Raw genomic sequence first — 27,727 nt, 5'->3', positions numbered from 1 at the left:
AAAAACAGCCTTATTCCAAAGCCTACAATTAGCACTGTTTATGGAGCTATAAAACAAGAGAGATTAAATGGTGGTATTCTTTGTCTCTCCCTCTTCCTCTTTTTAAAAAGCAGCGGCGTTTTGAAGCATTGTGCACTTGGGTTTCAATACTGGGATGATTTTGAAGTCTTTAAATTAGATGCATTAACAGACCATTGGGTCGCAAAGGTTTCCATTTTACTGGAGATCACAAACAGAAGGATCAACGATTTTTCTACTGCAAAGTTCTTAAATATAACACAGGTGTTTATTAAACGTGTCTACCAAAATTCACAGGAGTGATTCAGTACAAGGGCTTTCAAGTAAAACAGCATTATACGTTACCATTTTGTGTGAGTTTTGTGGAACAGAGAAAAGATGTTATCCAAAAAGACTCCTTTGTGGCCTTAATGGCTTGATGATTATTTCCAAGAAGGATGCCCTTGGAAAAGGGAAGTTTGAGGTAGCGGGTAGTATCCTGAAGATTTGTGTTTTCTTCACACTGTTAAAAATATTAAAAACAAAATAAAAAAGGGAGGGATAAGAGACCTCATGAAAATTACTAAGCATCATTTCCATTTTTACTGTTTATGAACTGGGAAAGATTCCACACAGGATTACAAATAGAATTTGGCTTTTAAGTAAAATACAACAAAGACAAAGAGAGAAGGAATTAAGCATGCATTCTGGGCTTGGACCAACTTGGGTCCGAATCCCAGTTCTGCTACTTCTCCCAGGAGTAACTCTATCACATTATCTGGCCACGCAAGATCACTATTTCTAGCTCTAAAACCTCGGTATATTGTCGTAAGAGTTAGGTTCCATAAAGCCTTTTGCACAGTGCCTGATACACAGGAAGTACACAAGAAATCATATTTGCAGTGACCACAGCATTTAAAAAAAAAATGTTTAAATTCTTCCAACATCTCATCTGAGGTTGCTACTGAATGCCTCCTTATTCTGAAAACTGGCAATTAAAGAAAACTGTTTTTCAGGGTTCTCTAAGAGTCCTACCATGAGAGAGAAATTTCTACTTCACAGAAGACACCAGCTAACAAATGTAAAAGGAATTACAGATTTAGAATATATAGTTTCATATCCCTAATGTAACCTTTTTTTAGTCAAAGGTTGTCACTTGGGAATGCTAAAATCAGCAGGAAAATCGTTGGATAAAAAATTGGACATTTGGGATGCCCAGTTGACTTAGCAGAGAATCTGACTCTTGATCTCAGGGTCATGAGTTCAAGCCCCACATTGTGTGTAAAGCTTATTTGGAAAAAAAAAAAAAAAAAAAAAAAAAGAATTGGACATTCTTATGACGCCAAAGTACCAACACACAGATTACATCCCAGAAGCAAGGGGACAAATATAACCACACGTACATGGTAGGGGAGGGGGGTCAGGTTGTCGTTATACCGATACAGGACAGGGCACAAACACGTAACAGCATCCATAATGTATTCTTACTACAGATGCTGAACTGAATCTAGCACAACAGCAGCTTTCGCTTCCACTTCATAGTCAATACAATGAACAGAACGACATGCTGAACAATACTACAGGGAAGCATCCAGAAAAACCCCGAAGGCAGCACTTTCTGCAGGATGCCTGGCTTTGTCTCAAGTCCAACGTCGTAAGAGAAAAGGATTGTTCTAGAAGAACCAGCACCGAAGCTAAATATGACATTTGGTCCCAGATTTGGATCAACCTGCTGAAAAGAGGTTTTTGTTTTGTTTTGTTTTTGAAATTTATATACTGATTTAAGTTCTAGGTGAGATTAAAAACATTAGTGATTAGAAAATCATTAACTGAAAAAGTAGGTTACAAAACGTGAATATCATGAAGTAACGAAGATGTCCTTCAGCACGTAAATGGATGAACTGTGGTTCATCAGACAATGGACACTCTTCAGTGCTAAAAAGAAATGAGCTCTGGAGTCACGAAAAGACACACAGAGTGAAAGAAGTGAAAGTGAAAGAAGAGCAAGAAGTCAATCTGAGAAGGCTCCATACCGTATGATTCCAGCTACAGGACATTCTGGGAAAGGCAAAACTATGGGGACAGTAAAGAGATGAGTGGTTGCTAGAGGCGGGTGGGGCAGGGATGAATAGGCAGAGCACAGAGGATTTTTAGGGCACTGTGATATTATAATGAAGATATGTCGTAACTCGTTTGTCCGAACCCACAGAAGGTACTACACCAAGAGCGAATCTTAAGGTAAACTATGAACTTTGGGTGATTATGATACGTCAATGTAGGTTCATCCTTGGTTTAAAAAAAAAAAAAAAAAAGAAAAAAGAAAAAAAAGGTACCATGCTGGTGAGTGAGGCTGATAATGGGAGAGGCTATTCATGTGAGCAGGGGGGCAAATGAAAAATCTATATCCTCCTCTCAATTTTATTATAAACCTAAAAGTGCTCTATAATATCATTTGGGTAAAAAAATCCATGCAGAAAAATATCTAGAAGGATATATACTAGAGAATTAAGAGTTAACAACACCCAGATAATGAGAGAATTATGTTTTTATTGTGAATTAACTCTGTACTTCTTGGTAATGATAATAGTGATTTTAGGGGCTCCTGGGTGGCTCAGTTGGGTGAACGACCGCCTTCGGCTCAGGTCATGATCCTAGAGTCCCAGGATCAGGTCCCGCATTGGGCTCCCTGCTCAGCGGGGAGCCTGCTTCTCCCTCTGACCTTTCCCCTCTCATGCTCTCTCTCTCTCTCTCAAATTAATAAATAAAAATAAAATCTTTAAACAAAAGTGATTTTAAATTATAGTTCTGAAAAATATTTTAACAGATATAGAACTACTATAACAGGTTATTTTGAATGTAAGTTTTAAAACTCACATGAACTTTATTTCTTTAAATATCTTCAAGGCGAGCATCTTGGTAATAGGCAGAAATTTAAGCACAGAATCCCTTTGGCATTCTAGAGTACTGTGTGTGATTCATAAAATATTTTTTAAATTTTAAATAATAAATCTTTAGGAAAGAACTAACACATTTAGAGAAACAGAATCAGATGACTACAAGATGTTCTTACTAGCACACCTGCCCAGTAACAAGAGTACCTATAAACACAATAAACAGCCTCTATAATTCTCTTCTAGTGTGACGACTCCAAATGCTTTCTTTTATTATTGGGAGATATTTCATGGAGACAGCAGAGCGCATGAACACCATGTATATGGTTTAGAGAATCACTGCCAAGTGAACGCCTCAAATGCCTTCTTCAGAAAAAGTGCTTGGGCAAAATAACGTTTTGTAACCCTCGAACGCTATTCCCTCCTGTCTTGCTCTTGGTGTCAGGGCTTGGACCACCCCACGTCATAGCATGAGTCACAGCACCCTACACTGCCCCCATTTCCTGCCTGGATCTGGTCTGCGGGGTCAGGAACATGGTCTGGTCTGCTGGCCCTCGCCTGACTTGTGCTCCATCTGTCCAACCACCACTTACTGTGACTGTCGTGCAAACACAACGGACATACTGTCCAGCTATTTCCAAGCCTTCTCTTCAGGAGCTGGAATTGGCCCTAGTATGCTATGCTCCATCTGTTCACAGAAATTCTGCTCCTATAGATAGAGCTCTTATTCCCCCACCCATCAAATAATGGCCTAGTTCATAAGCCCTTCTGGCACGTTCTTAGCATTTCTGCTTGCTATGGTCATGTAGCTCCACTGGTAGTCATGGCCTGATCACTGTGGTGATTGAAGACGTGATGGCTGTGTCATGTCCTTAGGGAGCACTGTGACTAGAAGACTTGGCTGCCTTCTCCTGGGTCACTCATCATGGCCCCATGAGCGCCACCAGCAGTGGTTCATCTCACCTCTCCTCCAGCCTGAGAAAGTCAAGACATCAGCATCTGAGTTTGTCAGAGGTTTGACACCTTGACAATTCCTACAGCTCAAGTCTATCACTCTTAGTCAAGTGTAAACATAACCATTAACATAAATATGAGGACACAAAAGTTAATTCAAGATCTTCCACCAAGAATACTGTGTGTGTGTGTGTGTGTGTGTGTGTGTGTGTGTGTGTGTGTGTGTATTCATCAGGAAAGAGCTGGTGAAGAGAATTCTACCCATCTACTCAGTAAAGAAAAGCACTCTTGGGTTTCAATGAAACTTTTGATGATAACATTTGCCAGGAGTTTGACACTGATTTTTTTTTTCCTAGGTTGGGGGGGGGGTCCAATAGGAGTCAAAGGAGATAATGCTAGGTATGGCGTTAGATTTGGAGATTTTAATTTATTTCTGAAAAACTGCAGTGGCCTTGAGAAGTTGTACAGAAAAATCTCACAGTACCTCTTTTGTTGTTCTCTGAGGTTCCCAGCATGCATCCTTAACACATCATACAAATACTGGAGACTTTAAAAGCAATCCAAGCAATTACCATTTAGGACGGTTTACTACACATCAGGCCCTGCAAAGCACTTTATGTGCATTTTCTTATTCTCATAACAACCTCAAGAGGCAGGACACTGGAACCTGAGGAGCTGTGTGATTTGCTCGACGTGACATTACTAGTAAGTGTCAGAGTCAGGATTTGAACCCAGGTTTGTGTTCAAAACTACTGTGGAACAGTGTCTCCTTCAAATGTTGTTTTAACCAAGTTTTGAGTCTTGCTATAATTCAGTAAACATTTATTGATTGACAGGTAACATATTGAATGGTGGGTAAGGCTAAGAAAAACCAGAAGGTTCACTTCTCCAAAATGAAGGTCTGTGTGTGGGACACACCCTGGGAGGCAGCTCAGAGTGGTCTGTGGAGCTGAAATGGCTCCATGTCAAATCTGCCCATGAGCCCTACAGCAGGAATGGCTAGGCTCTATTCTGAAACCACAAATGGAACAAAGAGGGTCACATGCCCTGGATGCAGTGGGGAGCAAGGCCAAGTAGGAGCAGATAAGGCAGACACTGGAGCTTAGGGACATAACAGGTGAGGTAGAGATCATCTGTCATTTCATCTGATGGAAGAGAACCAACTGTAGAGAAACTGGGGTGGGGAGCACTGAAGAGGAGAAACGGTGTTCCAGAAAGTAGGCCTCTAGGGCAGAGGCACAGGTATCAGCAAACACTGAAGCCAAGCAGGTTCTCCCACCTTCTATGAGGACATACATGGATGATTAGCAAAAGCCAGGCGGTGAGGAAGGAAGGGTCAGCAGTAAATTCCTCAGGCCTTCTTCAGCCAGGTTGGAGAAGGGACTGTGCTGGGAGTACAACTCCAAAGCAGGGTAAAGAGGAGAGAAAATGGAAATGAATAACCCCACTCCCCGACTCTGAAGCGAAGAGTTCATTAAGTCACTGAAAGAAGCTGGAAAACGATGAGCAGCACTGCCTATGTGTTACTTGGAAATACTGGTACGAAGAGTCGGGGTTGCTTGTCCTCAGGCCTGTGAGTCTGAGACTGACCCCTGCGACGCTATGGCCTTCCGTGAAGCTCTAGTGCACGCACGGGAGCCGTGGTCTTGACACCATCCAGTTACATCCCTCAACTAGATGAGCGGTTAAACACAAAGCACTTGCATTCTGGGGACACTTGCCCAACAACTGCTTTGGTTTGGGCATAAAGACAACTTTTTTCCATCACATCTGGGGCAGACATGGAACAAAGCAATGAGGCAATGAGGACATGAGAATCATAGAAACAAGACCATAGCCTCTTGAGGCCGCTACTGGATTACAGGAAAAAAACAATGTCATTGTCACAGTAAAGGACAATATTCTGTGTTTCCTCGGATAGGTTGGGATCTGTGCAAGTCACCGCAAAATGGCGTGAAGTTAATTTATTACAACTTAGGAAGAATTGAGAACCAGCCCTCTGCTTTACTACACTTGAGACTGAAATCAGACCTGACAGGAGAAATGTACTCAGACTCTCACAGAAGAACTAAATGCAGGCTTTGGGAAGCCATGGTGCTGTCTCAATGAGCTTTAAGAGGATATCTCTTGGCTCACGGTCTGTTCCTCTGCCCAGGGTTAAAACCAGTTGGCAAAGCAATCGATGGTACATCCAGGTCAGCTTGTTGACCCACTGTCTTAGACATGTCAAAGAGAGCTGCAATGGTCAGTGACAAGCAGTGTTCCAGAAACATGGTACCTGCAGTAATACAAACTGTGTGACCAAGCAACGAACATCTAAATTTTATGCAGAAATACACTGGTATGGAAATTTGTCATAAATTAATCACCTTAAGGGGTCTGTAATTTTTGTACTGCAGAAAGTACGGAGTTAAATTTTAAAAATAAGTAAGTTAAACAGTCCAATCGGAACTGCATTTTACCAGTTAATCACAACCAGATTTAAACAGCTGTGGTAGCACAACACCTTCTTTTAGGGACTCTTTTAGGGACTCTCTCAGTATGATTAGCCATTCTGGAGGATATTATTAAAAGTTTATTAAATTCTTATTTGTCAGTCCTTTAACTTGGTGTTAAGAATGTACCCAGGAAATAAACACAGTCCCTGTCACTGAGGGCATGAAGTGTCTGACCCCTGCACCTGAATACCCATGACAAAGCTGTGATAAGGGCCACTGGGTTCCAGGGGCTGGGGAAGGGGCTGCCTGACTTTCACAGAGAAGAAGAGGCGCACCCAGCAGGCAAGGCAGGAAAAGGCATATTCCGTGGATGAAATGGCAGCTATCACGGCACTGGGAGAAGGAAAGCACATACAGGAAACTCTGGGGCCATGGCAATGAAGTGCCATGTGGGAGGCTGGACTGGACTCCCAAACGGAAAAATGACAGTAGTGGAAGAACTCGTGAAATTCAGGTACTGCACAAAGGTTAATTTAGTTTCGATAAATATGCTGTGGTTACGTAAGATGTTAACATAAGGAGAAGTTAGGTGAAGGATAATTAGAATTTTCTGTACTATTTTCCCCAAATCTTCTGTAAGTCTAAAATATCTTAAAAATAACTTTTTTTTTTTTTTTTTTAAGTACAGGTATATTCAGACAATGATACAGACCTTAGTAAGTCTGGAGCATGGGATTTCTCAATATAAAAAAGCCTTGGAACTGCCCTAGACCTCTCAGGAGAAACCGAAGAGGAAGTCTCCCCTGGGGACTTGCAGAATTTGAGGTGTCTGTGGCAAAGCCAGCTGTGGATGGTCAGGAGGCTGGTTAAAGCTCAGGGCTGGAAGTCCGGTGTGGCCATCAGCAACACCGGTGATGAGCGAACCCATGGAACTAGCTGAGATAGTCCTAGACCAGAGGAGTCAGAGACGATGGCCAAGGATGAAATCCACGGTAACACCCACGTGTAAGGTGTGGAAAAAGACAGAAGGGTCCTCAAAGGGAAAAGAAGGATGAAACTCAGGAGAAAACCGTCCAACAGACCATAGAATGTGGGATTTTCAAAAAGGGTCATCAATGGTGTTACATGCTGCAAAGAAGTAAGGAAAGATTCTCAAAGTGGCCAGTGGCTTTAGCCACTTTGGGAAGACTGACCGTGTCCTGGTATAATTCGTAAGACTGAAAGGGCTTTTTGGATGTCCCACTAATTGCCTTCAGTGCTAAAACCAAGTCCACCTATGAAGTTACCTTAGACTTTTTTTCTTTTTTTCTGTTCAGCATGGCACATTTCTATGTTAAGCATATCAGCTTACTTCTAATTTTTAAAACGTTATAGGTGTTTCATTTTTTTTTTAGGTGTTTCTTTTTTAATTTCTCTCAGCTAAGTAATAAAACAAGGGTTATGTGACCCAGGTTAGGCACTAGTGATTTCAACGGAGAAAGTTCATTTGAGCTTTGGGCATGGAAACAGCCTGAAGAGCAAATGGAACACAAGGAAGTTGAGACTGAGAGGGAAGACCGGCTTTTCATGGAGACAGAGGGTGATAGGAAGGGAAGGGGGAGGGAGTGGTCATTTGAAAAGTTTTTTGATGTTTTTGTTTTTAAGAAAAAGGCTTGAGCGGGCCCATGATCTGAGAGAATACAGTCAGAAGAAAGGAAACAGCTAGAGTTGCAGGAGGAAGAGGGGACAATGGGAAGAGCGGGGTCTCTGGGGAGTCAGGAGGGAGGGGGATCCTGAAGGAAGCAGGTGAAAGAATCAGGCTTGGAGAAGAGTCTTGGCCCATCGTCTGAGACAGGAAACAGGAAGGAAGGGAAGGAGGCCGATAAGTTTGCAGGTGGCAAAGCAGAGAGCATGGGAAGTTAAGAAAGTTCCTGTCTGTTGGCTTCTGTTTCTCTGCTAAGTAGAGGGGAAGTGGTGGGGTAGGCAGAATGGTAAAACCTTGTAAACAGCTCTTGTCGGGGCTGATCTGTAGTAACTCATGGCCAGCTGGGAACAATCACCCTTTGTAAGCTGCGTTGCAACTGTTTGACCTTGTCATGTGTCTCTTAGCCTTGATTATGATGGTTTTTATCAATAAGAAGTTTGAAATTTTATGTAGTCAAATTTTTTTTTGTACCTGATTTCTAACATGTGAGCCATTCTTAGAAAGCCCCTCCTTTTCCTCAATAGTATAAAATCATAAAAATATTCAGTTGTATTTTTAAGACTCTTAAAAGTTTTTTTTTTTTTTTTAAACCTTTAATCTGGAACTTGTTTTGGTCTAAGAAGCATGGTAGGATTCCAGCTCTTTCTTTTCCCCCAACACCCATCATGGTCATCTCAACACTACTTATTAAATGGGCTATCTTTTCTACTCAGTGATTTGAAACCACTCCTTCTCCCCCCCCCCCATTTCCTACTTTTTTTTTTTTAAATAGTAAATTCAAGGCTGCAATTATCAGCAGGCTGTGAGTTTTCCTGCCATGGCAGAAGAAGGATAAGCATTATGCTCAAAATATGGTTTTATAATCATTACACTACAAGAGACCTCAGGCTGAAACTGAACTTGCTGGCTCAGTACTATAAAAAAGAAAACCATGGCACCTACTAGACTAAAAACAAAAGTTGTTATACTTGGAGAGAATCCCACACCTCTTCAAATAAGCAACACTGAATAACCCTGAACACAAGATAACACAGCTACTCAGGGTTCTCCTGTGGGCCTGATGCGTCCTGATGGGTCTCCTCAAAGCAGGTCTGCCCGAAATTAGACCACCTAGAGACACCATCCTGAGCCTCCTTTGTGGTCGAGAAAGATCACTGGGAACCCCTGCCTTTTAAATTGCTCAAGCTCAAATAAATACATTTTCCTATGCTTTATGGATCAGAATTCTGAATACTCCATGAAAACTCATACAAGGACCTGAGCAGATTCAAAGCTCTGCTTCTGGGAAAAGTTTTACCCTTGCCGAAAGGTACCCGACAGCCCTCTGGTATCAGAGTAGAATGGTTCTCTGTCTGGGAATCGATGCCAGTTGAACTCCGAAGTGCTTCTGTAGAGAAGCAAGGCCTGTTACCTGTCCTCCTGGCACTTTAAGTATATGGAGTCTTTAAACACCAACTATGAATCTTGGTCTTAGTTGTATTCATTTAGAGGCATCAACCTGGACTTGACTGGACACTTAGCACCTGACCCCAACACTGCCTAACCCACAGGGGAGAAAGCCCATACGTGATGTACCATATAAAGGGGATTCGTTCCTCTACACATTATTGGGAAACTGGAGCTCAGTTTTAATTAACTTAGCCCTGCCTTTTCTGAGTCAAGATTTAATGTCGCACAGAGGCAGCATCACAAACACTCACACAAAGTTCCATTACGTCTTTTGGAAAATTATAATTAAAGACATTGCCTGTCATGTATCTCACAAAAGGCACCTCCCACCTAACAGTGAGATAAGCCGATCATCTCAAGTGTCTAGTATATTGAGTTCCTCTGTTTGCTTTATTGATTACTTTATTTTTTCTTTGTATTTTATCATTGTAAGCATCTTTAAGTCCCTTTTTGAAGTAGAGAGAACATAAGTGCCAGAAACAGAACGGACTTGAACTGTTTTGTTCACCACATTTCTAGTACCTAGAACAGTGCCTGTCGTTTGTGGCCAACAAACGCGTTGAACAAATAACTAGAAAATAAAAGATTCGAGAAACATGCACATACATATCCATGCAGGTACCAGCACAAATGACGTGGTGTGTTGTGCACTGACACTCACTTTATTAGCAATAATTCAAAGGTAAGGAAAGCTTTTGTTTGTATCTCCTTCATTCATTCAGGAAATCTTTGCTGGCAAATTGTATGTGCCAGCACCTCTGACGCAGGTGTTACTCTTAAGGGATTCCTAAATCCACTGGAGTAAGCCGAGGGAGCATCAGATAATTAGGGGACAGTGTTAAGAGTACCATGGTAAGAGATCTGTGCAGATACCCAGAGAACTCACGGGAGGGCAGTTGGCCAGCTACGAACACAGGGAGTGGGGGCCGGGAGGGAGGACCATTCTTCTGATGCAGGGTGTACTGAAGGTGTGCCTCCAGGGGTGAGCAGGAGTTAGCCACAAGGAGAGGCAGGGGAAAGCAGGTCTCTAGGGGTGCCAAGGGCAGAGTCAGAGCAGAAAGCCAGCAGCCAATGGGGGTAGGAGCTAGAAAGAGCTGGATGTGGTCATGGTATCAAGAACAGAAGGCCTCAGAGGTGATGTGGTTGGGAGTCAGAAGCTTTGTATATCCTGAGAGGTCTGAGACTTATTTTCTCAGCAATTGGGAGTTTTTTTGGGGGGGGTTAAACCGGGAAGTTTAAACTAGGCAGTCCGGCGCCTTAGATGGGTCACCCCAACAGCTGATGAAACCTGGACCAGAGGGAGACAAGAGCCAGGGGAGGCAGGACCACTTAGTGCAGGGGTGAGCTGGGAAGTGCCTGGACTGTCATGTGATTACAGAAACACAGAAATGCAAAAGAGAAGTGGTTTTGGAGGAAATTGTGTATTTTAATTCTGTGTTTTACAGTGACTAGTATTTCTCTTCCATACTTTATTAGTACTAGTATTCCCAGATAATTTCTAAGGAGCTCTGGTTTTATGAATTTTCTATTTATTGCCTACTACAGTTCTACTTGTTCCCAATAATGTTTTTATGACAATTCTTGATGCACAAAATAGAAAGTGACAACCACTGACATTGTCAGGACAGAGGACCACGGTATCTCTCCCTACTTAGTGAGAGCAGCAGACCAGAAACATGTAATGATCACCCTGTTAGATTTACTCCTGGGGCAGTACAGCTCTAGATGGGAAAGCATGTATGTACTGGAAATATTCAAAAACCTATTTGCAAGGTTACTGAATCTTCTCATAGCAACGGAAAGGACTTTAAGGTCAACACAGAGACTTACCCAGACACCTACACCTAAGTTAAGATAAAGATATAAATCATCTTTAAAACAGGTTTCATAATGACACAGAATATACAAACCATCCTTTCAAAAAGACTCCTTTCCAGCAATCTTCCAAAAGAGTATTCTTTTCAGTCATTTCTTTCTCTTTTCCAGAGTGGTAACGAGATAATGAGTTAATAATTCAGCCCTGTTAATCACAGCCCGCTGCCAGCATCTGACTGATGTTACCTTATGCACAATGAGCTCATGAGTGCCATCTGGAAGAGTCCTACCATCTTCCTGCATCAGGGGGACGAAAGAGAAACCAAACAATTTCTTCTCTCCTTTCTCCTTTGCTGTGAAAAAAGAGAGAAAGAATCATTTGCTTTTTAAAATGCCTGTTTATACACCTGTGTTCAGACTTGGACTGCCACCAAGTGTGATCAAGAAATACAACCCACGCTCACCAGTTTCCTCTACATAACAGAGAGCCGCTTTTGTGATGAGACCTCTACCTATAGTAGCCACCCTCCAACCCACATTCCTGCCCTGCAGCCTGCAAAGGACACTGCCTGATGAATTTTCTTCACGGGACTCACTATCTGAAAATAGGTTTTAAAAAAATTTCTGGGTTGTCTATTTTTTCTCTTCATCTCCTACCCTCCACCCCCAGCCATAAGCATCACTGAGGGCAGGATTCTTCTGTTATTTTATTCTAACCTTGGTACCTCAAAGTGTGCCAGGAACATAGTAGGTTCTTAGTAAGTATATGTTAAATCCATGAACAAGTGAATGAATGGATGTGAAATTCGATGTTTTGCTTATTACTGATGCAAAGGTGGTTTCTAGGCTCTGCCTTGGCCTATGACAGAACTTACCCTGTGTCTCCATGTGTGAAGACAGAGAGCTCTGTAGAAGTTACTTCCTTGGGATCTTAGACATGAGGATAAACAACATGAACTGCTATCTGCGGTTTAAGAGGAGCCTATTACAGTAGTATTCTGGAAGCTGGACATGGGGCCATGAGGTTTTCAGATGCCTAATGAAGAATTACAAGGGCTGGAAAGGTCAAGGCTCATTGGCAATTATGTACGGAGAAGGAAACTGACATCACATGATATTAGGGAACTTGCTCTAGATCTTGAGGATCATTCCAGTTCTTTCCACCAACTTCCTTCTTCTCCAAAAATGGAGAAAGCATTAAAAGAAACTGGTTGGTTCAACTTGACTGTCTCCTTGTATTTAGATGGGCAGGAGGGAGTTCCAGGGCCTGCAGCCTATCCTGGGCTGGACGGTTATTCTTTCCCACACAGGGGTGGAAGTGGAGCATTATACCTGATAGAAGAGTTCGGCTCTGGGAAAGCAGTAAGGTCTGAGCTAGAAAAGTTAGATCTGGTGACCTTGAAGATCAGACAGAGACTTCAGCAACACATCATTCCCTCACAATTGCTTCTGCCATTTCACCACGGGGAAGTGGGATGCCACATAGAGAACAGTAATTTTGGCTTGGTGATTTTGGCTCCTAGCATGAGGACATCCCCGAAAATGTGATTCTAGCAAAGGATTTTTTTCTAAAGTCATTAATTTCAACCCCAGAGAGAAACTGGGAAAATATCACTGTTCTTTGAAGTTAAGTGAAAATCACAGTGAAGATCTGTAGGATGAGATTTCTACATGAATGAGAGTGCTGGCTATGGAACTTAAGACTTGGGGGAAAAGACTTACTTAGAAGTAATTTCCTAAGTTAATGTGACTATCTTTTGGTGTCATTTTTGGTATTTAATTTGGAAGGTAACAAGAGTCTGTGAATGAAAAAAATTAACAAAAAATAAGAAAAAAGTAATAGTTTTCCCAACTTTGTCTTTTGTTATAAAAGAAAAATAAACACCAAACGAAGTTTAAAGTACATGGTGTTTTGCCCTGAGCTACTAGATCAACATTAATAAGGTGATGTGACCCCCCTTTTACTAATAAAGACCCCACGTTTATGGATTCTACCTCCTAACTTTCCAGTCCACCCTAATACCCCAACTCCAACAACTGTGCCCTGAGACCTCCAATTTACTGACCTCCTCTCCAGGCCTTCCCAGTCTCACTTCCCATTTCTAGGCTCCATCCCTCTAACCACTGAGAATCCTGTCGACCTGCTACTCCTCCACGCTTCCCATTATTATAAGGTAACACTGCACTGGGCTGAAACCCAACCTGCACTTTAGTCTACACCTGCGCCACACTAATCTCACTTTAATTTACACACATTAACCACAGATGGGCCCTGAGCTGGACAGATCTGCCACATTTTCCTACTAGCTCACCTTTTGACTTCTGAGACAAGGGATTTCATCCATCCTCTTCCCTTCTCAAGCTGCCAAAACCTCAGCAAGTTCCTCACTGAGCAGATACGCAGACGACCCCCACTCGCTCCACCCATTACCCCACCTGCATGGGCCCTCCCGCACTATTGCCTGAACTGTCCACTTAACCTGGAGCACTGGACCCCATGCTTCCCTTCCTCAAGGGCACTGCTCCTATGCTCGTCCCCTCTCTCTTCTACACATCAGTTTGTTCTCTCTACTGAATCATTTGCACCAAACATGTTTTAGAACTCCACTGTAAAAAAGAAAAAATTCCTCCCATGACCCACCACTCCATCCCATTTCTCTGCTCTCTTGTATTCTTTTTTTTTTTTTAAGATTTTATTTATTTATTGGACAGAGAGAGAGATCACAAGTAGGCAGAGAGGCAGGCAGAGAGAAGACGGGGGGGGGGGGGGGGGGGGCGTGGGCGGGGAAGCAGGCTCCCTGCTGAGCAGAGAGCCCGATGTGGGGCTCGATCCCAAGACCCTGGGATCATGACCTGAGCTGAAGGCAGAGGCTTAACCCACTGAGCCACCCAGATGCCCCTCACGTGTATTCTTTATAGCAAAGTTTCTGGGAAGATCTGTCTGTACTTACTGCTGCCCTTCCTTTCCTCCACCTCACTCTTGGACTCCATCGCACCAGGCTTTCACCACCACCAATCCACTAAAACCACCTGTCAGGTTCAATGACTTCCATGATGACAAACTGGGTGATAATCACTCCGTCCTCCATTTACTTGATTTATCACTGGCACCTGACATAGCAGATCAATTTCCTTTTGAAAATCTTTCTTTGGGGCGCTTGGGTGGCTCAGTGGGTTAAGCCTCTGCCTTTGGCTCAGGACATGATCTCAGGGTCCTGGGATGGAGGCCCGCATCAGGCTCAGCAGGGAGCCTGCCTCCTTCCCACCCATCCCTCCCCTAACCGCTCTCTGCCTGCCTCTCTGCCTACTTGTGAGCTCTCTCTCTGTGTCAAATAAATAAATAAAATCTTCAAAAAAAACTTCAATTAACTTCCTGGTTCTATTTCTGGATTCTCCTTCCACCTCATTGGCTATTCTGTCTTAATTTCCTTAGTGGCTTCTTCTCATTCTCCCAAGCTCTCAATGTGAAGTACCCCAGAGATCCGTTCTTGAACTTCCCTTTCCTATCTAACCTTACTGTTTAAGATCACATCCAGCGTCACCGCTCTGAGAATCAGGGACATCAGCGATATGCTGGAGCTGGCCTGTCGTGGCTTGCAAGAGTTGACAGTGTGCATCTTTTCCCAACTCCAAGTTCAGTGACGGTCATGTTGGGAGCTTGAATTTGGCCATGATGGGAGTATTTACTCAATGGAAATCAGCAAATCCTCTAATTCAGAGCTCCCTTCTCCCCCAGCTCAAGTGCTGGTTATTAAATATTTACAGTACACCACTGAACTCTGTGTCCTCCTTCTCAAGTTTAAGTCTCTAGCATGGATAGCATTCAATGGTCTATTTGACATCTTGAATGTTTAAGAGACTTCTCAGATTTCACATGTAATGTTTGGTTTTTGCTCTCCAAAAAGGTTTTTCCTGTCGCCCTCCCCACTTCAATAAATGATCACTTCATTCTCAGGCCAAAATCTTGGGGGTCATCCTTCACTCTTCTCCTTCCTTCAAATCTGGTCTATCAATAAATCTGTGAAAAAGAACTGACCTACCATCATTCTAATGCAAACCATTTTAACTTGGAGGACTGCTGAAGGCTGTTGAATGGTCTTTCAGTTCCCATCTACAACCTATCACACAAAAGCAGACCAGCTCATCTTTAATCTAAATCCTCTACTGGCACTCCTTGCTCCAAACAAAGTCTGAAGTCTTGCCCATGACTTACAAGACAACGTGGGATCTGGCTCCCTCCCTACATCTCTGGCCTCATCTCCAAACTCTCTCAGCTGCTCATTCTGGCCTCCTCAATATTCCTTGAATTGCCAAGCATGTTTCAACTTTAGGTGTTTCATATTTACTGTTCTCTCTGCCTATAACTTTCTTTCCCCAGATACCCAAATGCTCATGCCTTTATTTCTTCCAGCTTATTGCTGATACATCTCATTATCAGAGAGCTTCTCTCTGACTGCCCTTTGTAAACTAGCATCACAGCAACATCCCTTTCCAGCACCTAACTCCAGTGTAATCTTCTTTACTACACTTACCACAGCCTGATACACTACCATGTAATTATTTGCCCAGATATTGTCTGTCTTCCCTTAGCAGGAAACCTCTATGAGAGGAGACATTCAGTTATGCTCACTCATGTATCTCCAATGCCCAGGGAAGTGCTGGACACAGAGGAAGTGTTCGGTAAACATGTGTTTTATGAATAAAAGATACTTCTTAAATAAATATACGTACACAGGGGCACATGGGAGACTCAGTCAAGCATCTGCCTTTTGGCTCAGGTCATGATCTCAGGGTCCTGGGATGGAGCCCTGTGTTGGGCTCCCTGCTGAGTGGGGAGTCTGCTTCTCCCTCTCCCTCTGCACACACCCCTCCCCACTGCTTGTGCTTTCTCTCTCTCAAATAAATAAATAAATAAAATCTTGCTTTCTCTCTCTCAAATAAATAAATAAAATCTTACAATACACACAGGCACACAGAAATATTTGGGAGCTCATGTGATAGAGTAATTGCCCTAATTATTCAATTTATGGGACTATGGGGATTTTTCTCCTTCATGCTTGTGCTGTTTCTTCTGAATTTTAACAAAGAATATTCAAAAACCAAACTGACACTGTGAACAATGTTTGAAATACAAGGCCAAGAGGACAGAGATCTAATGAGTTTTCCTGAAAATTGCCTTTCTTCCATTTTCCAAGTTCTGAGTTAAAATACATCTTTCCAAATGCTCTTTCTTCCTTTTCTCTCATTTCATCTTTACTTTTCGCTCTCTTTTTCTTACCTTAAAGCTCAAAGCTTGTATTAGCTTGACTGAGAATTTATAACAAAGACTGGGGAAGGTATGCTACGGCATCATTCCAAGTGCTTTCTGTTTTGCCACTCTAAATCCTTTCCATACACTCCTCTGGGAATTTGGAAGAATAGTAAGACCTTCCTAGTCATCTCCCTACATTCTGAAACATCCACCAAAGAATCATTACTGGAGCTCCCTGAGCCAGTTCCAAAATATGCCATCATCCTTGCAATGGACAGTCGTCCTCTCTCTGAATCCTGGGTGAGTTACACAGCACACAGGCGAGGTCACTGCATATCTATCTATTGGCAATGTCCCCATTCTTTCCAGAATAGAGAGGAGCCTGCTGCTTCTCTAGTAATGTGATTCCTCTGGTACCCCTTGTTTGCTCCTGAAGCAAGCACTTCTGGTCGTGTCTAAGTTATACTTAAGAGACACAGGGATACCAGAAGATGGGAGTGGGGGCTTGAGAGGGTGGTGAAGTGTGCAAAAGAATTAAAGTACAGATATCACGAAATGACGATTTTAGGGACAGCGATGTTCATATGGGCAAATCCTAGATCATCTCTCCATTTTGGGTTTTTTCAGTTCTGTAAAATGAAGCAATTACTTCGCATCATCTCTAAGGCCTATTTGACTGACATTACTTGTCATTTGAACACTGACACTGCATGGTGATGCAGATATATGCAAATCAGATATCACTCTGAACCAATCAAAAGCTTCTCTGGGGACTTCCCAGGCCCAGAAAGGTCCTCCTGGGTTTCCCCTGAGCTGTGTGAGAGCTGGGTGAGCTCCTGGTTGGAGAGCAGCAGATGGGTTAGGACTACCTAAGCTCCCCTGAGTCAGACAAGTTTTTAATTCTGTGCCTCCCCTGTCTGTCTCATCTTTCCAGACTATGAAACTGATGAACTCTTTTTTATGAAAATGAATGATTTACGGAGAACCCTGCAGACTTCCGTGTGTATTGTTTCCCTCCTTCTCCTTCCTGAATGTTTCCACAGAGGTTATTGGTTCTTTGAGAAGTAAGCCCACTCACCTCTCAGGACTCCACTGACCTTCACCCCTCCCTCTAGAAGGTCTCTGCTTTGTTACCCTCTCTGCAGATTAGCCCACACTGTCATTACAGTTCAGCAAGCGCCTTACCCCAGCACAACAAAGCCAATCCCAAGAAACACTTACTGGAACAATGCCGAAATTCAAAGCGGATGTGCGCGCCCCTGAATTTATCCACAGGAATGGGAAGTTTGAGCAGTTCGGACCACCTGGGACTGTTGTTATGATAAAGCACGAAGGAGTGGTACTCACTAGCTGGCGGCTCTCCAGAGCCGAAGGAGATAAAATCCTAACAAAGGAAACACACGGGTTAAAAACAGCTTCATTTAGAGGTTATCTGAAAAACAGCAGAGCAATTTCTTTGCTCTATCTGCCTGCTCCCCAAAAGGCACTTCATGGAGAATGACCTCCCCCCTGCTTTGCAGGGCTGTTTCACACCTGCTTCTGCCAGCGGCTGCGTCTGCTTAATGCCCATGCATTTCTCCCAGGACCCACTGTGCTGCGGGTGGACCTTGGGGACAAGTACGAGATGGGCAACTGCACGCCCAATTTGGAGTTCAACTACACGGCAAAGTTCTCAGCCTGCCGCTGTCACAAGCCGGTTCTGTGCCTCCCTGGGAAATGCAGGAAGCTGCAAGGCTCACACAAAACACTTCTTGCATAAAGGAACCTGGTATCACCACCCCAATCAGTAACAGCTCACTTGTCAGGCCCTATTTTGATCAAAATGAAAATACACGGGACGAAATGTGGCAGTTTTTATTTATTTTTTTAACCAGTCGCCAAAGACAAAGTGTTGGTCTCCAAAACTAGGACAGATGAAAGGGGGAGAATGGAATGACAATAAAAACACGACATTTAAAGAAGAGCTGCTGTGAGGAAATTACTGCCACAATTCATGAAACAATCCAACTGTAAAACCTTTTTGTTTCTCTACTTGCTTTTCTGGAGGGTATTTCAATGATGAAAAAAAGGGAAGAACACTACACAATGGTGGAGGAGAAAAGTAAGATCGAAAAGAATGCAAACCAGAAATTAACTGATGACATTAAAGGTGAATCCAAAATGATGACATGGGATTGTTTTACCATAAAGGACCCAGTATGCACATACCTTTAAGATCTGGCCACTACTCTCCACAATGAACATGGTCACTTCCACATTTCTGGCCACGCTCTTCCCTCCTTTCTCAAATTCACCCCTTTCTATAGTGATGTATAAATCATTTCTCATTTCACCTAGTAGGAAAATTAAAACCATGTTTATATATGTATGTGTGTGTGTGTGTCTGTGTGTGCGCACACAAGTATGAACCTAGGAAGTATAATAAAATACACAATCAAGAAAAGCCTTAGTCCATAAAATGTACTGTGATAGCATACATATAAAAGTAAAAATATTATACTTACACTTTTATATAAGGGTCCCCACCCTCATTGTCAATATCCAAGAGAAGGGAAGGCCAGCTTCTGCTGGTCTGAATTTGCAATACTGAAAATGTCCAGTTAGGAGGCGAATACAGGGATTGAGTAGGAAGGTGTTGTCAAGTTTTACCATTTTTCAGTATTTTCCTCATTTCATTTATGAGGTGTGATTACAAAAATGACAGCCTAGCAGGGTGGCTCAAAGAAGTCAGTCTTGATACTTTATAGACACAACACTTTAAGAGTAGAAGAAATACCCAAATGGAATAAAATGACAGGACTGCAAAGGGTAGAGTTACAATTTAAATCTTTTTCAAAATTCGTGGACAAAATGATCTCACTGCTGAAAGAATCCAGGTTAGTGCTTTATGAACACAGATGTAGAATAATTCAGTTATGCAGACAAACCTGGCTTCACATTCCTTACCATAACGCTATAAAACAAATAAGATTCAAACTGACATAGTCTATGAGTGCGTATGCCATTTATTTTTTTTCTCCCTTGGTGACTTATAAAACTTACTGCTCCAAGAAAAAAGAGAAATTTGATGCCGAGGAGTAAACTTAGGCAAACAGGCTAAAAGAATGTTTTTCCTTTCCTGTAAGAATTAAGGGTAAGTGGTGAGTGAATAGGGAAGTAAGAAAGAAGTAAACAAACTATTACCATAAAGTTTTTGAAGATAAATACTGGTAAGGTCAGCAGAATTGAATTCACTTTTACTTAACATAGTTTTCAAACATTGGAAGAATCACTGTCAATACTCTATTTTTTCTCTAATAAAAAACTTCTCCATTAAAAAAGCACAGATCACTAGAAGGAACAATAACCATACAAATAAGCCCACAACTGGGAGATTTAGAAAACTTCCTGACCGAAGTGTGTTCAAGAAAGTACCCCAGCTTTCAAAACCATGGGGGAATACCAGTGTGACTGGTCACTTTCCTCCACGAAGACCAACTTTTGATGATGGCATCATTTACGAATGACCTGAGCTGACCAGGAAACAGATGGCCCATAAAAGAGAAAAAATGAGTAAGTCCCAAAAAGCATGAAATCGAAACCACCCTTTACAAAGAGCATGTAAAAAATACATTGGAATTATCGGATATAGTGGTCTCTGGCTTATGCATTTCTAGTACTCTCAGACAAATCGCTTTGGAGAGGCAACGATCTTTGAGTTCCAGGAGGAAACCAATGTATTTCACCAGATTTAAAATTAGATCTATATGCTTTATAAGTGCTTTGTTTGAACCATCTCTTTCGTTTTAAATTTGTAGACAATGGCCCAGTAAATTTTTATATGCTTGTTCGATTTTGTTACTATATGTATTCATTACTATACACATACACATCCTTAATATAAACACATTTTAACAATTTAACAATCCTATTACAAAACAAATGGTCCATTCACAGACTCTGTCCTCTGAATCAGCCAATTTCAACCAAATCAAAATAGGCCTCATAGGCTAACGGTCTGCACACGTGTTCTTTCAACAATATGTCTGGGAGGAAATTCTTGACAATAGTTTCCCCACTAACAGATCTGGCAGATGAAAAAGCAACTCTCAATTCAAGGTAGTTGAGAGCAAAAGATGTCTGTTAACAAGAGTCAAATTCCTTTGCTTCTTGGAGTGGGTGAGACACAGTGAGCGGCTCTGCCTAGGAACAGACTGCAACATACGGGAAGTATAGCTACAGGGTATCTACCTGAGAAAGTTCTCAGAATGAGCCATTAGCTAGTCCGAACCACATGGGATTAACTGTCCTGCAAAATGAAGAGTGTTTCTTGGGGAGAGGCCTTCCACTCTCAAATTTTGAAAGGAATGGCAACTCTGACTTTAGCAAAGGCAAGAGAGGATGAGGGAGGTTCAAAAGGTGACCAGTTCTCCCCAGGCTGTAGGCTAGGCCTGAAGGAGGAACGGGGGTGGTGGGGAGAGGAAGGTCCTGCCAATGTTAGGAAGTTCTGCCTCCATGTAGTCATTCAGCAAATATATTCTGAGCACCCACTATGGGTCAGATGTTATTCTAGGCCAGGTAGACACAGCTGTGAACAAAGCAAAAATCCTTTTCCCACAGTGAAGATTCTAGGAATGGGGAGGTCTTTAACAATGAAGTCAAATATATAGCATGTTGAATAATAATAGGAAGTGCTGGGGATAAAAGTAAGACCAAGAAGGGGCATAGGGAGTGCTGAACGGCAGCAGAGGGGATATTATATGAGAAAAGACCTCTGAGGAGATGAGAGATCTGAGGAAGCTATGCTGTGGTTTGATCAAGAAGCAAGGCTGGAAATGGCATCAGCTTCCCGAATGAATCCACAAAGCCTGTTTCGCTTACACCATAGCTGAATTCCTCTATCTCTTCTGGTTTCAGAAGAGTTCAAAGAAGCCTAAAGCATTCAGAGTTACAGGAAGATTGGAATAAAAGATCTGGATTCAAGTCTCTCTCTCTCCCTCACTCTGCTCTCTGTGACTGAAGTCTGAACAGGGTAATATAAACCTCTGGGCCTCAAGATTTTGTGTTATTAAAATGGGGGGTAGGAGGGACAAGACTACTTTGTTATGTTAGGTGTGTCTGTGACTTAGAGAAGAACTTCAGAAATACACACATTCACAAATAAGAGCCCCTCAGGCACACGCTTTCCTCTTCTGGTCTTCAACGGACACTCTCCCTGCAACCCTTTCTCTCTTGCAAACCTTTTAGACTCAAGTAGGATGTCTCTGAAAAGAGAACACAGAGCAAGGAGAATATTTCTCCAGATGACATTCTACATACATCTCCCCAGGAATTCTGCAGCTTTGCTACATTCCAATACCGCAAGGTACCGCACCTTGCCAAAATATGCAGCAGGATACAGTTGAAACATGTGCTAATTAAAATCAATACACTTGAGGTCAGCTCTGGAGAAAACTAATAAGCCCAAATGGTGTTAAGAAAGCATCTTGGATAATGAAGAGAGCAACCATAAAGTGAGTATGAAATGGAGTCATAGCCCCAGTGTGAAAAACTACTTTCCTGACACTGTTTATTAACACCCTGCACCTCTCAAATTTAACACTCTGTAAATTTGATGGGCAGTACACTTTCTTCTGTTCAGCAGGCCGACTGGCTCTGCCCATGTGAGGGCTTCTGAAAATATCACTGTAGACAGAAAAAAAATGTAAGGTCACAACAATGGGACCAAATACAGAAGAGTTCAGTGACTGCATCAAATGGGGTTGATTTATAGCTTGACCTCAAGAGCCAAGAGGCTTCTACCAGTAGCTGAGAACCATGATCTTTGATTCTGTGCTGTGAACTCCGTGCGTAAAGCCCGAGAGTGTAAGCTCACATCAAGTAAACCACTGCTCTCAGCCACGGATGGACCAGGGGGCCCTAATCTGTGCTGGATATTTGTTAACATTTATGGAAATGGACAAGAAAAGTTTCTGTCCCTTCGTCAAAAACAGGTCAACATGGGGGGCACCTTGGTGGCTCAGTGGGCTAAGCATCTGCCTTCGGCTCAGGTCACAATCCCAAGGGTCCTGGAATAAAGTCCTGCATTGGGCTCCCTGCTCTGCGGAGAGCCTGCTTCTCCCCTCTCCCTGCCGCTCTACTTGTGCTTTCTCTCTCTGTCTGTCAAATAAATAAATAAATACATACATAAATAAATTCTTTTCAAAAAAAAGTCAACATGGGTCTAAGACTAAGAACTTTGATCATGCTAATGATGAGGACAGTGGTAGTAGATAGGTGGGAGCTGGGTACTCTGCCAGGCGCTATAAAGACAACGGCTCATTAAACTTTCAGATCAACATTTTCAGAAGGCCCTATTATTTCTGATAAGAAAACAGATGTGTAGAGATTAAGAAATGTGTCCAACATATCATCAATTTATATTAAAATAAAATCACTTTTTTTAGTTATGAAAAAATGTAATTTAACAGGGTGAGAATGGCCATCAAATAATCTAGTGCAATTCAACTTTCTTCACCAGACCAGTGCCTTAAGCAAGGAAGGGATGAGTCTAGTCTATGCTGCATGGGTCGGCCCAGGCTCGAAGTACTGATTTCAGTTCTAGAGACCATCTTTACAGAACCAGGACAGAAAGGAGCAGTATCATTCAGTTCATAAACAATACAGAGAAAGGGGTTAGAACCGATCAGAAGAGGAACAACGGTGACAAGAGAGTTAACTGAATTAAAAAATGTTGAGGTTGCAAGCAGAAAAACTCAACCCAATGGATAAAGGTGGAGGGAAACTGGTCTAACATGACAGAGGTCATTCTGAGATATGATGTGTTCTTGGTCATTATCAATATTCAAGTATGTGCCAGAAAACCATCACCAGGAACCTGAGGAAGAAATTCATGCAATGGATACACTGGTTGGGCTGCATGGCCCTTCATGTGTGAGGCAGGCAGAAAAATGACACCCCCTGCACTCCCAAGAGATGTCCAGGTCCTAATCATGGGAATCCGTGACTATGTTACCTTACACAACAAAAGGGACTCTGTGGCTATGATTAATTAAGTAAGGATCTTGAGATGGGGAGATTTTCTTGGATTATCAGGATAGTTGCAATAGAATTATAAGAGTCCTTATAGGAGAGAGAGGGAGGCATGAGGGCCAGAATCAGAGAAGAGGACGTCATGAGGGAAGCAGACACTGGCATGATGTGGGGCCATGAGCCAAGAAGCGCCGGCAGTCTCCAGAAGCTGGATAAGGCAAGGAACTAAGTTCTCTCTTGCTGTCATCAGAAAAAATGTAGCCCTGCTGATAGGGCTTGCTTTTAGCCCAGTAAGACCTGTACAAGTTGTTGATCTCCAGAACTGGAAGAAAGTATTTTTGTGGTGTTTTCAGCCATCCCATCTGTAGTGATCTGTAACAGCAGCCATAAGAAAGTAATACCGTATGGCATCTGTACTCAAGATTCTATCACCTCACGATACATTCATGGGTTGGGGGTGGGACAGGGACAAGACCACATGTAACTGGGTATCAAAGCAGACCATAGAAAGGAAACATTTATGGATGGGTTGAAAACCAAACTTTGGAGTTCTCACATAGAGTGGACTTCTGTGAAATCTATTCGTGTTTTCTCTGCTTTTTTTCTGTCATTCTCATTTTTGTTTTGCTTTATTTTAGAAGAGTATTGAGATAGTGAACTTTCGGGGGGCATCGCTTTTTAATTTTTGCTTGTACATTAAACAAACGATGGTGAATGCTACAATAGCACCCATGGTAGGCCTGATAGAACAGTGTTGTGTCAAGACAGGAGAAAGGATGGGCTGCAGCTCCCTGATGTCCATCACACTCTAGGACGAGGCATGGATTTCTGGCAGGGCCAGCTGAGGTAAGTCCTACACCCTTGAGTAATGGCCTATAACTTCAACATTTTGGAGGCACCAGCCCCTCCCTCAATCTGATTTGGGGCTGGAACCCCAACCTCTGCAATAACATGGAAGATTCTTAGCCTCCAACTCTCTCGGATTGCCGTGGTATTCATTGGTTGAAAGACCATGACACCCTCCCCTAGCATGATTGTGGGGTTTAGATCTCAGCCAAGTGGTTGCACATATATGATATGGAGGCCCAGTGACTTGGACTGAAAGTGATGAGGTTTGGTTAGATTTAGGATGTATTTTTAAGGATGATCCTATCATACTGTCTCCCACCTGCTTCCTCCCAAAGACGCCTTATCTCAGATGCTGCTGTGTATCTGTTGATACGCATGTCTCTGTCAGAGACTGATAAAGAATAACATACTTAAAAGAAAATCTCAACCCCTCTCTCCTCCAACACTCCACAACTTTTACTTAATTCCTTTCAGGGTTAGGAGCTTCACAGGCCTCCTAGGAAAGACTGAATGTACCAGAAGGATTTAATTAAGGGTTCCTTAACAAAGAGTGAGTTTAACCAGCTGGTACATGGGAACAAGCCTCCGAGGGAACACGGCACAAATGGGGAAGATGAAGTAGGGAGACAATGATTAAAGCAAGGACCATTTTGCCTAGAAAGAACCATAAACTCAGAATGGAAGAATGGACCATCGGGGGCAGGGCGAGGGGTGGGCTCAGCCTGACCTCCCATGACATTCCAGACACATCAGCCAGCTTTGCTCCAGAATGTCTGGTGAATGGAAACTTAGTGCTTCCCGATATTCAGTACAGTCTGTTAAGACATTTAGAGGCAGGCTGTCCAATACTGTAACTGCTGCCACATGTGGCGACTAAGTACGTGAAATGTGACTTGGCTGAAAAGAGACGGGCTGTAAATGGGCAAGACTTCGCAGCCTTCAGGGATGGAGGTTAAAGAAGAAAGTGTACCATAACTCATTAAGAATTTTTTACATGGGGCACCTGAGTGGCTCAGTGGGTTAAGCCTCTGCCTTCTGCTCGGGTCATGATCTTGGGGTCCTGGGATCGAGTCCCGCATCGGGCTCTCTGCTCAGCAGGGAGCCTGCTTCCCTCTCTCTCTCTCTCTCTGCCTGCCTCTCTATCTACTTGTGATCTCTCTCTGTCAAATAAATAAATAAAATCTTTAAAAAAAAAAAAAGAATTTTTTTACATGAATTATTTATTGAAATGATAATATTCTGAATGTAGTGGGTTAAATAAAATACATTATTAAAATTAATCTCTACTCTTTCTCACTCTTTTGAAAGTGTCTACTAGAGAAGTTACAATTACATTTGTGGCTCTCATTACAGCTCTACTGGAGAGTATGGATCGAAATATTTTTGCTGCTCTCACTGTCACGGGCTCAGACAGCAAACGATGGAACTTTCGGCAGAGCTGTGTGGTTTGTAGGGAGCAGTGATAGAGCTTCAAAGAAAGTGACACGTCCTCTTTGAAAATTAGACACCCTAAGAAACAAAGTGCTGGAGGACTGACCCATAACAATGGGGAAGGGCCAGAGTGGCTGGAAAGCGCATGACCAGATCACCACCTCACATTAGGTGACAGCTCAGACAGGTGCCCCTCCAGCAGCCAGACCAAGGGCAGAGTTTCTGTTTCTGTGTTTTTCTCATTCCAAAAAGAGTCTGGCACCGATTACATGCTATGATCCTCAACAGGAGTTTTGTGTACGCTCCTGTCAGTGTCAAGACCACAGGTAAGTCCTTCTGCAGAGACTCAGCAGCCACGTTGATGAGACTGTCCCGTTGGTCCGAGCACGAGCCTCCCCTGCCCCAACCCCTATCAGAACACAAATCAACTCTGAAAGTGATTTGTGAACTCTAGAAAGTGAAAGAAAAATAAAAAACACATGCCAGCAGACTGTCAGTGCAACCCTGGCCTCAAAAGTATGCCTTCTCACGGAAGAATTCTGCTCAAGTCTGCATTACAGGCACCAGTGAGAACCAACTGACAAGTCAACGTTTTGAAAATAAAGGGAGACAGAACAATGAGCGCTTGTCTGCCAAGGCAAAAAAAATTCCACTGAGTTTTAAAGTTGCTCTTGGCTGTTTATGTAAACACACGAGCCTTTCCCTTCTTCCTCTAATTTGGAAGATTAAGAAGCCACAGAAGGAAAAGAAGAGAAAAAGAAGCAAGTGCTTTAAAATAATCTCTTGGCATCCCCGGCACTGCCAACTGGGGTCCGGGAGGACTGACTGCCTGAGCAGGGAGAACCTCGCCACTCTACAGTGGTGCAGCAGAGGGACAGATGCAAGCCTTCTTCCACGCGAAGTTCATTTCCATCATTAAAGCCAGACAAAAGGGACATGAGCACAGCACATCCCAGACAATTATTCGGCTTGGTGAAGTGTCATGTTGCTTTGTGTTTTTCCACTTGTCAATGATACTGCCCAGAGACCAAGCTGAGGAATTCTTCCAGCAGCTGTCTGCATTCTGTTTGAAAATATGTTTTTTATATTAGATTTGCCCATCAATTCGCTTCCTGGTGGCATGAAATTTTTTTCTTTTTTTGTTACAAAGGAAATACCAGTTATTTATAGCAACTGAAGGAAATAATGATGGGGTGTGAGAGCAACTGAGTAACAGGCCACCAAGTAAACAGTTCTATAAACAGTCATTTTCAACAACAGTAGCATGAGATGCTCGGGCAGAGCTGGTCCCTAAGCCAGGTCAGGTCATCTCAGGAAATTTCCAGGCTCTTGCTGAGCCTTCCCTGCATGAACAGATTTGCATAAAGAGATCACGAGATGCTGCAACAGGGCAATGCTGGTCATTTCTGCATCACATGAGGCCTTCATGGGCAGCGGTCTCACCATCCCTCTCACAGCTGTGCTGGGAGCCTTGTCCGATGCAACTTCCCGTGCTTGCTTCCACTTACGAGATTTAATCAGAGATTTACCTGATCTCGTTTCTAAAAATACTGTTAACTAACAATTTTAGAGTATTTCATCTGGTCTACTTTTCTCTTGGTTGTAGAGGGTGGGATGTGGGGCACGGAGAAATGTTACCACTTGGCATTTACTTGAACCGCGTGACTCTCATTAAACACTTAAAACTTAGAAAGACGCTTTTTTTTTGAGCCCTTTCAGGTTGTTAGAAGAGATCTGAATAGATCTCAAACAGAACTAGAAAAGTTGTAGAAATACATATGGTATTTGCATATGGCTGCTTATTTACATATAAACAACTTAGAAAAATCCTCCAAGAAGGGCAAAGTGCTGCTCAAAAATTATTCTTATCAAAACCTGTAAGGATTTCCCCTAAGTGACTTCACTAGCAATTTCGACCCAAGGGTAAAATATTTTCTGGATCCTACCCCAGTTTTCC

General features: G+C 42.7%; 1 protein-coding gene across 4 annotated transcripts in view; it reads right to left on the bottom strand.

Moving 5' to 3' along the window:
- The window catches only part of DOCK4 (dedicator of cytokinesis 4), a 432,562-nt gene that overhangs the window by 140,928 nt on the left and 263,907 nt on the right, over positions 1-27,727 (bottom strand). For all 4 annotated transcript variants that reach the window (XM_046020394.1, XM_046020397.1, XM_046020396.1 and 1 more), the window contains exons 14-17: positions 18,688-18,812; positions 17,701-17,863; positions 11,475-11,581; positions 364-520 (exon numbers count right to left, since the gene is read on the bottom strand). In XM_046020394.1, coding sequence (XP_045876350.1) covers positions 364-520; positions 11,475-11,581; positions 17,701-17,863; positions 18,688-18,812 — 552 coding nt within the window. The remainder of the gene's footprint in view (positions 1-363; positions 521-11,474; positions 11,582-17,700; positions 17,864-18,687; positions 18,813-27,727) is intronic.

Source organism: Meles meles, chromosome 10, assembly GCF_922984935.1.
Source record: "Meles meles chromosome 10, mMelMel3.1 paternal haplotype, whole genome shotgun sequence".
In the NCBI taxonomy this organism is placed as follows: domain Eukaryota; kingdom Metazoa; phylum Chordata; class Mammalia; order Carnivora; family Mustelidae; genus Meles; species Meles meles.
The sequence above is the reverse complement of the archived record's forward strand: the minus strand, read 5'-3'. Positions and strand labels throughout refer to the sequence as shown.